The 11,914-nt window shown below is 39.5% G+C and overlaps 1 protein-coding gene across 1 annotated transcript in view; it reads left to right on the top strand.

Annotated features, from left to right (window-relative positions):
* GCN1 (GCN1 activator of EIF2AK4) overlaps positions 1-10,765 on the top strand; it is a 42,732-nt gene extending 31,967 nt beyond the window's left edge. Inside the window, exons 47-58 of the mRNA XM_082774120.1 lie at positions 374-466; positions 702-845; positions 1,858-2,127; positions 2,414-2,527; positions 3,054-3,284; positions 3,895-4,088; positions 4,630-4,744; positions 5,870-5,966; positions 6,855-7,003; positions 7,637-7,741; positions 9,194-9,412; positions 10,041-10,765. Coding sequence (XP_082630246.1) covers positions 374-466; positions 702-845; positions 1,858-2,127; positions 2,414-2,527; positions 3,054-3,284; positions 3,895-4,088; positions 4,630-4,744; positions 5,870-5,966; positions 6,855-7,003; positions 7,637-7,741; positions 9,194-9,412; positions 10,041-10,166 — 1,857 coding nt within the window. The 3' untranslated portion in view covers positions 10,167-10,765. The remainder of the gene's footprint in view (positions 1-373; positions 467-701; positions 846-1,857; positions 2,128-2,413; positions 2,528-3,053; positions 3,285-3,894; positions 4,089-4,629; positions 4,745-5,869; positions 5,967-6,854; positions 7,004-7,636; positions 7,742-9,193; positions 9,413-10,040) is intronic.
* Positions 10,766-11,914: the final 1,149 nt, after the last annotated feature.

The raw sequence follows: 11,914 nt of genomic DNA, 5'->3' as shown, positions 1-11,914 counted from the left end.
AAGGAGAGGGAAGCTTGGATTGGCAGACCCTTCCAGGGAGTGGCGTCTCTACACTGTCTCCTCCTTGTCATGCTAGCCATCAGCAGGGCAAGTCTTGTGGCTAAAGCACAAGCCTGAGAATTGCTGCATCTGGCTCTGCTAGGGAATTGCCATTGTCACCTCCATAAATTGGCCACCGTGCCTGATATGTCACATCAGAAAAATGTGACATAAGGGCTTTTTTAGGTTTTAGTTATATAAGAGCATTTTTAGACAGAAGGACCTGTGTAAGTACTGGTTATATGATCAAGTGGTGAACAGTCACTTGAAACAAGGTTTAGCTTGGTGTGTCACAAATCATGTCTCAGGTCTGTAATGTTCTCTCTCCCTGTAGGATAATGAAGAGACATCTGACTTTGCTGTGGATGGTCTTAAACAAGTCATGGCTGTCAAGAGCCGGGTGGTGTTGCCTTATTTGGTGCCAAAGGTACAACTGGAAACAAACTTCAGAGCTATGTTTTTATTCTATTTTCTGCCAGATTTCTTTGGACTGATGACAAAATATTTTGAAGTCTTCTTCCAATTTTATGCTCAAAACATTGTCACTGCAGTTGTGATGCAGTCATACTTAAAACTTTCTCCTGTTATAGATGACTTAAAATTCATTCCTTCTGAAGAAACTTCTTACTCATTTCTTATTTTTTATTTATTTATTTTTCTAGCTGACTACTCCCCCCGTGAATACCCGTGTGCTAGCTTTCCTCTCATCAGTAGCAGGGGATGCTCTGACAAGGCACTTGAGTGTCATCCTGCCTGCTATGATGTCTGCACTGAAAGAGAAGCTGGGGACTAGTGAAGAGCAACTGGCAAGTACCACGGTTCAGTTCTGTGTTATGACTGGTTGCCTGAAGATAGTGCTTTGGGTTTATTTCTCAGCACAGAACCTGTGTTCTCTAGATTAACAGATTGCATATTCCATCCACTAGCTTCTTCAGGCTGAATTTTCTTGCCTGGTGGCATATTGAAAGTTGAAAAACATATGCTTTCCAAATCCATTTGTATCCGTATGAAAGTCTCTTTGGCCTGCAACAAGATGCAATTCTCAGTTTACTTATTCTTGGAGAGCTGCCAGAGTGTCTAGTTAGCTTTATTTATTATTGGTATAGAAGACTGAGAGATTAAAGGGCTGGAAGGAGAAAATCTTCTATTTTGCACGCAGCACTCCTTCTTAACTGCTTTCAGAAACATCTGTTATTTGGACTCCAGAGAACATCCTGGAGCTGTGACTGAATATAGACATGTACACAAGTTGGTGAATTGGGAATGTTGGTGATAAAGTCCTCTTTTCTGTCTGCTGAAGATGCCCTTTCACTCAGCTTCTAGACGTGCTTGTAATTAGTATTATGATGCAAAGCCGCAACTTTTTTTTTTTTTTTTTTTTTTATTTAGGTAGTTTATCTGACAAGACCCATGGTGTCTGGGGGTAAATAAGACCAGGCAGACTGAGCTACTCTAATTTTTGGAAGTTAGCCCTTCTGCAGCTGCAGAGCTATCTGTGCAACAGTTCAGGTCACTTGTTAAATGCTGAGAGTTGATTATATACCTGTCTTTGGTCCAGGACTGGTGACCCATTTATAGCTTTTTTTAACCCTAAAATTTGTCACTAAATATAAGGACTGAAATATGAGTGGGAAATCGGTTTTGAATTGAGCTTTTAATGGCAGTGTGACCAGCTATTCCATAAGAAAAGATCAGCAAGTGGGATATATTGTAGTATTTATCTATGAGATAATGCTTTGGATAACACAGGCAAACCTGGTGCTAAATCTGGCTTTATTCTATTTGAGAGTTAATGTAAAGTTAATTTGGACTCTTTAGGAGATGGCAAACTGCCAGTCTGTAATCCTGTCCGTGGAAGATGATGTTGGACAGAGAATTATAACTGAAGATTTGCTAGAAGCTACCCGCAGCCCTGAGGTGGGAATGAGACAAGCAGCAGCTGTCATTCTGAATATCTACTGCTCCAAGACAAAAGCAGACTATACTGGGCACCTCAAGAACCTGGTTTCAGGCTTGATACGACTATTTAATGATACCAATCCTGTAGTTTTGAATGAAAGCTGGGATGCACTTAATTCCATCACCAAGGTAAGATGCAGCTTAAAAAGGTTACGGTGGTAATGGCTGGCAAGGAGAAAGCAGGGATAGAGCTGCTAAAATACTGCCTGAATTGAACCTTTTGTTTTGTCTGTAAACGGCATTTACATTTGCAAATACTGCAAAGATTTGAGAGTTACAGGCTGAGCCTGACATCAGCATTATGAGTGAAGCAAGAGGAAGGAAACAGCTGCCTTCTCTTGACACACCTGAGAATTCAGAAAGAAAAGCTGGTCGTGATGTTACCTCATCTTTGTCTTACCCCTTTCTCCTGCAGAAATTAGATGCTGGGAACCAGCTTGCCCTCATTGAGGACTTACACAGGGACATCCGGGTTGTAGGGAACGAGGCCAAAGGAGAGCATGTGCCAGGATTCTGCATTCCTAAGAAGGTAAAGGATCAGAATGAGCATGTCATGCAAAGTTGGAGTCGTCACAGCCATCATGTCCCACCCTTTGGGGGTTTTGATTGATATGATGTTACAGCTATTAGAAATACTGAAAAAAATCCAAATCCACATGTTGGAGACTTTTTGTAGGCTATTCCTGCTCTTGAATTACCTTGCAGGCAACTCCTTTTGTAACAAGATTTTTGACAATTCTGTTATGCATGTAAGTCATGACTGCTGGCTGCTTCTTGTGGAGGTGTAATGCTGGACTTGTGTGCCAAATTTCTCTGGTTTAAAAATTCTCTCATCCACCAGCACTTTCCTCATAGCAACTGGCTTAGCAAGGCGTAGATGCATGAAATCAAGCTGAATAAAAGTAGCTCTGTAAATGTGGAAGCAGGCAGCTGAAGGTCAACAGGAAATTGAGAGAAACTCTCCAAGCTTGTTCATCTGGTGTATAACAGAAGCAAAAATAAGACATTTTTTGCATCGTAGCTTCTAAGCTTTTTTTATCTAATTGTCATGACAGGGAGTGACTTCTATACTCCTGGTGCTGCGGGAAGGTGTTCTAACTGGCAATCCAGAGCAAAAGGAGGAAGCAGCAAAGGCCTTAGGGCTAGTTATTAAGCTGACTTCTGCTGAAGCTCTTAAACCATCTGTGGTAAGCATTACTGGACCACTCATTCGGATCTTGGGAGATCGGTTCAGCTGGAATGTCAAGGTGGCTCTGCTTGAAACATTAAGCCTTCTTTTAGCCAAGGTAAGATTCAAAGTAATTGACTGGTTTGTGAACATATACCGTGATAACCTTCCTAAAATCTGTTGCTCTTCATTTAAATATAGTTAGGATACCTGATGGTGTATATCTGATATTTAGGAATGGCACTGCAACTGGCCTACTGAAAAAAGTGTCCTATTTTTGAATCACTGGGCCTCTTAGAAATATTGCTAAATGCTGTTCCCACTTTAACTTGATTAAAAACTACCATGTAATTAATTTTTTTCATGCATTCTCCCCATTTTGTGAAATGTTAAGTTCAAAGATGATAATCTCATGCATTTGAACTGAGCTGAGCTTTTATTCAGTGCTTTCCACAGAAGCGAATATTCATGATGGTGTAGAAATCTTTTAACATTTTCCTTGTATTTCAGTCTACAGAAAGAAAGGTTAGGTTTGAAATGAATAAACATTGCATGGTAAAGCATTGTTTGTGTTCTTCCTGTTTTAGTGGTGTGGTAGATCTGAGTAAGGGCTATTTGCTACTCTGATAACTGACTGCTGTACAAGTTGTGCTGTTTACAGGCCTCAATTTATAGCCAGTGTTTCAGACTCGTCTGCATCACTTTTCCTTCTTTCATCTCTGGTGTAGGTTGAGATTGCCCTGAAACCATTTTTGCCTCAGTTGCAAACAACCTTCACCAAAGCTCTGCAAGACTCCAACCGTGCTGTTCGGCTCAAAGCTGCCGATGCTCTTGGCAAACTCATTGTTATCCACGTAAAAGTGGATCCTCTCTTTACTGAGCTATTGAATGGAATTCGTTCCAGTGATGACTCTGCCATCAGGTAAGGTGGAGGTGGTACCTCAAACTTCGCTGGGCTAGAATGGCAGAGCTACTGTAGCTATTTGAGTAGAATTTCTTCCCTCCCTTAGTTCTGAGAGTAAGATTTACTCACTATTAATCAAGAGTTGTAAAACCAAGGACGTGGATGATAGGGACTTTCTGGGTTAAAAGCTAAGCCCTGGTGTGTGACTTCAGGGAGGTGTTACTTGGCATCTGCTCAGTTCTTCTCCCTCCTGAATCACAGAATGTTATGGATTGGAAGGGACCTACACATACAGATCCCTAACAAAATGATTTCCTGATTTATTTCTTTAAAATCTTTGAATAGTCAGAAGTTATTTATGTTGTAAGAGACAGACACAAACATGGAAATATTCTCTAGCATGCAGCTCTTATCAGTGGAAGGAACATCAGTCTCCTAAACGGCAAAGTGTGTTAATCTAATTACTGTGTGAGAAATTCTTAGGGATGTCCAGAGCTCAGTTTATTCTTTAGGGTGAGGGAAGAGGCAATCTCTGACTGTACGTTGTTATCACTTCTAGGGACACGATGCTGCAAGCTCTGCGGTTTGTGACACGAGGAGCTGGTGCAAAAGTAGATGCTGCAATTAGGAAGAATATCAGCACGCTGCTTCTGGGGATGCTGGGACATGATGAGGTATTGCTTCAGACAGCTGCAAAGGGTCCCTGTTATGGACAGTCTTACTTTTAAACTTGCCATCTGAACTTCCTAACAAAATTATTTTCTAAAATACCTTCTGGGGAAAGAAACTTACATAAAGAAGCATTTTAGTTGGGCATTGCTCACTAAACTGAATGCGGTCTGTAAAATCAGTCTTGTTGGAACCTTAACTATGAGCCAGGTGCAAGAATTGGAGATCTCTAGCCAGTTACTTTTAACTCTGAAAACCTGTGAGTTTAATGTTTCCTTAGCAACCGTCTATGTGGGTTTGACCTGCAGTTCCTCACTGACGTGCTTAAGAAAGATCTGAAGTCAGGATTTGCTTTTTATCGCAGAAAAAACCTGCAGTACCTTCGGTGCATGCACATACATGTGTCTGTAGGCTCTGAGGTGGGGGTTGTCATTTACTGTGAGGAATTTCTTTGCTAATGACATATTTTTCTGCAATAGATAAGTAATACTAAGTTTAATATAGGGTTTTCTATATATGACAGCAACAGTATCATATGTGAGATTAAAATAAATAATCTTAGTAATTTTTTGTTTGTTTGTTTTAATGCAGACATACAACTGTTGTCATGCTAGAAACAAAACCAGAAAAAATCCCACTGGATTTGATGTTTGAGGGTGGAGAATAGCAGTGATATTATAGTTGCATAAGCAAGCCGAACCTACAAAAGTCTGGAAGCTTTACATTCAAAGTAGTATGAGTTTATTACAGAGATAAGCTTATCTAGAGATGGCTAGAAGTAATGCTTATTTTCTAGACTATGAATCAAAATGTAAGTGTTAACATATCTTTTGAAACACTCACTTTCATTTTATGACTTGTTAACAAGTCAGAATTTATATGAGACCTCTAATTATTCAATCTTTGCTGGCTTTTCTTTGACTGTGGAAGAGGCTTTAAATTCCATTCCATACAAGAAAACTCATGAAGTGACACACAGGTAGTACTAGGAGTGAAAGGGTGCCTACTAGTATGTTTTCCCCCTTCTCCGTTTATTTCATATCATCTTCTGTCACTTGCTCTTCTTGCTACTGATCAGTGATGCGCATTGTGTCCCACCAGCATTACTCTTTCCCTCCTTCCCTCATTAGGATGCCACCCGCATGGCCTCAGCTGGCTGCTTGGCAGAACTGTGTGCATTTCTGTCGGAAGAGGAGCTCAGTACTGTTCTCCAGCAACACTTACTGGGTAGGTGAAGTTACCGTGACCACCAGAACCAAACCTGAAAAGCAGGGGAAGATACTTTCTTAGCCAGTGGTTTGGGAAAACTTTATGACTAAGTGATTTAGGTTCCTCCTTCTTATCTTAAACATGAATCTTCAGATTTCCTTGTACTTTTCTTTGCTCTTGGCAGTTCATGTGTACGCTCTGGTACACTGCTGTAATTTAGGTTTACCTGTATTTTTTCTGGTTTCGTTTTCAGGTGAGTTGATGAAAGTACCAGCATGGCCAAGTAATTGCTTAGTGCTGACGCAGAGGATGGGAGGTGACAGGATGTTGAGAAAGGGTGGAGGGAGGGCTGTCCCACCTTAGTTGATGACACTGTGATCTTAGATTGGCTTATGCTTATGGTAGACCAAATCTGGTGGCTTCAGATGCTTTTGGAAAATTAACCTTTCACTTAGACAAATGCATGAATTTTGTGAGAAACTGTAGGTTGGAAGTGCAATGGTACTCTATGGAATTATAAAAAAGGAAATATGTTACCTGGTTTCAGATTACTTTTGACACCAATAAAATTGTAAAGCTTATGTAATTCCAAAGGCAAGTTGCTTCATGCACTAAGTGATGTGGGCCTGGCTACATGTGACTTGGAAGACCATCAGAAATAGCCAGGTTCAACAATGCAGAGTCATTTCTTTGTGTCAGGTTTCCATATCTGCCCATAGGGTGTTCCCATCTGATAGTGGTGCTGTGGTTTAGCACAGTGTATATGGCTCTTTGGGAGGAGTGGAGAAAGGAAGATGCTGCTTTAGATGTTGTTAATTATTTCATTTTATCTAAGGGAGTTGACAAACTGACAAATACTTTCTCAGATGTAGCATTTTTAGAGGTATTTTTTTCTGTCATTTCTAGCGGATGTCTCTGGAATTGACTGGATGGTGAGACATGGACGAAGCCTGGCTCTCTCAGTGGCTGTAAATGTTGCTCCTTACAGGCTGTGTTCCCCCAAATACTACAACAGTGTTCAGGAGATGATCCTCAGCAATGCCACCGCTGATAGGGTAAGCACTACCTGAGGGTGGGCAAGTTCTGTTCAAGTGCTTGTGGGAGTAGTTTTAAAAGGTGCACAAGTCCATTGTAATACCAAAAAGAAAATGGAACAAAAAATTCCCAAGTGCAGTCTGAATGTTCTCCCTTGACTAGATGCAGTTTTAGAGTGAAATGACATGACTGTTCTGATTCTTTGAGTTCTGGTCTCTGTGGAGATGAAGATTAAATAATCTTCAGACGCGGAGCAACTTTCACTGGGGGTAAATTACACTTCTGCTGTCCTATTATAGTTCTCATTCACAGGCCAGGTTTACAAGTGCAAATATTTCAATTTAGGAGGAAGATTTTAAAAATAAGGTTGCACGAATAACTTAGCGTTGAGAACCTGTGGGCCATGTGCGATCTGCCACCACATTCCATGTAGCTCACAGCCACATAATGATTTTTATCATACTTATCCAATAACATTACATTGTTTTTGTGAGTTGCACGCTACCATTCTTTTAAAGATCCTTTTAGCCTTTTGCAAAAGCTCACCAGTCTGTGGGCCTACAACTAGTACAGGCTCTGTAGAGTCTGTAACTATGGGCCTAGTTATGGGGGCTGTTGAACTCTACTCATCAGTTTCTGTTTGTATGTCGAAGATACCCATTGCAGTTAGTGGCATTAGAGGGATGGGCTTTCTTATGAAGTACCACATGGAAGAAGGGGGGAACCTGCCTCCAAAACTTTCCAACCTCTTTATTAAGGTAAGACCGTTTATGCTACCTGGTATTGTTTTCCTGGGATCTTAACTAGTGTCATATGATCTTTCTTTCAGCTAATTCATAGGTGGTTTTCTTTACAAAATATCTGTATTGTAATATAGCATTAAAGCTGAAACCTCAGCTCCCTTATTTTGGGAAGCTCTAAATCCCTTGATGCTTGGAAATCTAGGTAAGTCGTTTTTTGTAGCAAAGCACAGACAGAATACCTTTACTAGCCTACTTTGTAGCTGCAAACACAATACCACCATCTCTGTTGTAATATGGAAATTTGACTTTTGTTCTTTGTTCATTGTGATTTTTTTTCCTTTGCAATAACAAACAGCTGGCAGAGATGGAAAACTGTAGCGGGGGAGTTATCTGTTTGTTTTTTAAGGTTGCTAACGGATTTTGTTAGAAAGGTGCCAAATACCAACTCCTTTCCTCCCTGGTTTTGCTGCAGTATTTTTCAACTTTTTTTTTTTTTTTTTTGAATGGAGTAGCTCCTAGAGCCTGGAAGAAAAGTGAATATTGAAGTCAATGCTTTTTTCCAATTCATATCTATTTAAATAATCTACCTCAGAATTCCTTTCTCTGTTGTTCTGGTTTATTTTTTTCCCCATGAAAGTAGAAGGAATCTGATTTTGAACGTTAGAACCTCAGGATCCTTTTTAATGTCTTAGAAAAGGTGAGGGAAGACAGAATGAGATGTAATGCTGGAGCAGGTGACCTGCTGCTTTTTATTTTGTCTGTTATCTTTATTGTAAATAAAAATGCGTTATATTTTCAGGTTTTACATTTCAGTCTGTCAAACATGCAGGTTGACATGGAGGCTATAATTCTTCAAAGCAATCTTTTTGTTTGAAATTCTACATCCATACATTAATTTGTATCATAGTATTATGTTAAAATATAAGTATCACAATTGTCACAATACCTTTATCATGGCATTAATAGTTGATGTGTAAATGTTAGCTTTCATGTTCTAATATGTTGAGATTAAATCAAAAGTAAGCATCTCTCAATTTTTTATTTTAAAATGAAATATCCTATTGAAATGTACCTTAAATGCTAATCAGAGATTGAGTGGGCTGTTGCTGCTAATCAAGTGTATTTTACAGAGGTCCTAACACTGTCAGCTTTTGCTGCATTCAGTGGTCACTGTCATTTCCTGAGAATGCTGAAAGAGAAGCATGTGACCCTGCCAACAACCACATTTTTAGAAGCTTTCTTTTGAAAAAGTATCTTGTTTTCAAGGTTTAATCTTCTCTTACTGTATATGTAAGTTTAGTAAAACTTGTTTATAACTAACATGTTTCTCTCTTGTGTATCTGTGAGTTGAAGACTGCTTGTTTTTCTTGTTGTAGCTTAACATACTTGAATTAGAAAAAAGTTAAACGTGCTTTAAATGCCTGTCCTTGGTATATCTGAATTTAAGACCATCTTTGTCTCATTCAGTGTCTCCAGAACTCATCCAGTGATATAAAGTTAGTTGCGGAGAAGATGATCTGGTGGGCAAATAAAAGCCATCTTCCCGCACTGGATCCTCAGACAATAAAACCAATTCTCAAAGCACTTCTGGACAACACAAAAGATAAAAACACGAGCGTAAGAGCCTACAGCGACCAAGCCATTGTTAACCTTCTGAAGATGAGAGCGGGTGAACAAGTACTTGAGGTATGAGACAGAAGAAAACGTAACCACCGGTAGCGGGCTGTGTCACGTGGCTCTGCCTTTGGTTGTTTTAAGTGTTGGGTCTGGAGTCTCAGAAGGTGCTGGCAGTCTCTTTATGGAATAGATGGAGTGGGATGTTCCTTATTTGCATTTAAGCCTTCATCACTATTCTCATGCTAAGCTTTGAAGAAATATGCAAATTACCTGATGCTGTACAATCATACCATGCAGTATTGAGAAGATCAAGGTATTTAATGAACCCTTAATGTTTACAACAGTAGACTTGCTTTCAAAATGCCTGAAGCCTTACAGTGCTGTAGTTACCTCAGCTAGAACTGGTAGTTTATTGCTGTTGTCACTTGTATAATCCTATTGCAGTATTAGTGGTGCTAGAGAGAGTATTTTTAGGATGGATGGAATGAATACCCCTTTGCTACATCCATATCCAGACCTCTTTTCAAAGTCCTAGTTGGTTTTGGATAGTTCTCATGTTTGGAATTATAAAACCAGATGAAAGCTTTGGGCATATTTGAAAAATTGTAGACAAATATGCCTTGTGAGGCACTGAAATTTGTTATTTTGAATGGTGTATCCTAAGGAATTGGTAATTGGTGTTGTCTTCCTTCCACAGTCGGTTTCCAAGATTCTGGATACTGCCAGCTTGGAGCTTCTCAACGAAAGCTGCAGGCGATCCCTTAAGAAGCTGGCTGGCCAGGCTGACTCTGACGAACAGATAGATGACACTATACTGACGTGATAATAAAGCTCAAAAAGACAAGAAAACACTGAACCAACCGCTGCATCAGCATTTCAACTCAAAACACCTATTTTAAATGTTTTCATTTTTGAAAATGTTAATTCTGATGGGATTTCATGAAAAGGACTCCCAGAGAGTATTTTAGTATCGAATATACCAGAATAGCCTTAATTAGACCCACATTAGCTGAAAATTGAAAATTTGGTCCCCTTTTTGAAACAGATAATGCGCAAGAAACAGATATACTAATCAATACTGGTAAATTATGGCCAATTGTGAGGTGTGGCTAGAGCACATCAGGCTTAAACTCTGGTGATACCTATTTTTTTTTCCAGGATCTCTGCAAAAACTCCAGTATTCAAAGTACTGTTGGCCTTTTCCAGAGACCCTGTGAAGCTGGAATAGAACTCAGTGAAATTTCAATCGTATTGTTTTTGTGTACTGCTAACTTGCTGCTTGTGACGGTTCTGAAGACTGAAAATCCCTGTAAAACACAGTATTTAAAACAGCCTTAGAAATCACAGATACAAAAGGGGAATTAAATGCAGTCTGTTTAAAGAAGGAACATTTAATAAAGGCTTTGACTTTGATCCTTCTGGTGTAAACTGTTCTTTTTAGACATTCATTTGTCAACAAACTAATACTGTGATTTACTTTTTGGACCTGCTTTTTCTAGGGCGTACGGTTTGTAGAGTGGGTAGTGCTACAATCTATAAAAACCCTTTTACAAAACTGAGGAGGCTAGGGTTTAAAACCAAGCCAGAAGTGACATTTAATTAAATTTGTAATTGCTCCTGTTCATTTCCAAAGTATTTTTGACTACATCCAGCTTTTTGTTATTTGACTTGTGAAAAGTCCTCTATTTTTGTCTTCAAAGGCTTTGAAAGATACTTGGCACTTCCAACACACAGATTTTTTTGTCAATGAGTTGTACTGCCCCAAGAAAGCAGTGTTTTACTTTACCTGGCCAACTATGCACTTGTGTGGTTTCTTTTTTTTTTTTTTTTTTTTTTTAATTAACTAACACCTTTAATGCCACTTGATGTAAATAGTGAAAAATTGTGTTGCAAAATGCCAATTTTTAGAGGGAAAATTTGTTTTGCATTCTATGCAGAGTAGTAGTTAAGCAAGCTGTATCTGTTTAAGGAACCTACAGAGCAGATGGTTGCACCTCAGAAGCTAGAGCATCAAAATCTGTACTTTCAAAGCGGGGGGATTCAACTCTGGATGGCTCAAACCATGATGATGGGAGAATACAATACTACACATCATAAAATTTGAGAGCATAAAATGTAACCACAAGGGATCACACCTTCCACTAGAACTGATTTGCTGATTGCTGTGGCAATAGCAGCAAACCTAAAAACATTTAATCTTCACCACGCTAATTCCTGAAATAGCAAGATACAGTCTTGAGTAGGTATTTGGGAGTTCTGTGCTTTGTTCTGGTCAAAAGCCTGTCAAAAAGCTCCTGATGTTCTGTCAGCTCCCAAGCCTGTGGTACAGGCTCCTGGCAAGCAAGTGATTTGCTGCAGAAGCCAGGCGGAACTATTGGAAGTGACTTGGGAAAGTCAGCTGCTTTACCGCTCATCTAAAATACGCTCAGCTCCGACTGAACCATTCCTAATTGATTTCCATATAATTGTTCTTCTACAGCATCATACGCTGGTGATTCTATAACTCATCTATGCCATCTATTTCATTAGAAGCACTTTCAGACTGTCAGAGCTTACCTCATGTCTACCAAA

The sequence above is a fragment of the Aythya marila genome (assembly GCF_965140915.1).
Source record: "Aythya marila genome assembly, chromosome: 17".
Classification (NCBI taxonomy): Eukaryota; Metazoa; Chordata; class Aves; order Anseriformes; family Anatidae; genus Aythya; species Aythya marila.
This window is presented reverse-complemented; position numbering and strand designations above follow the sequence as displayed.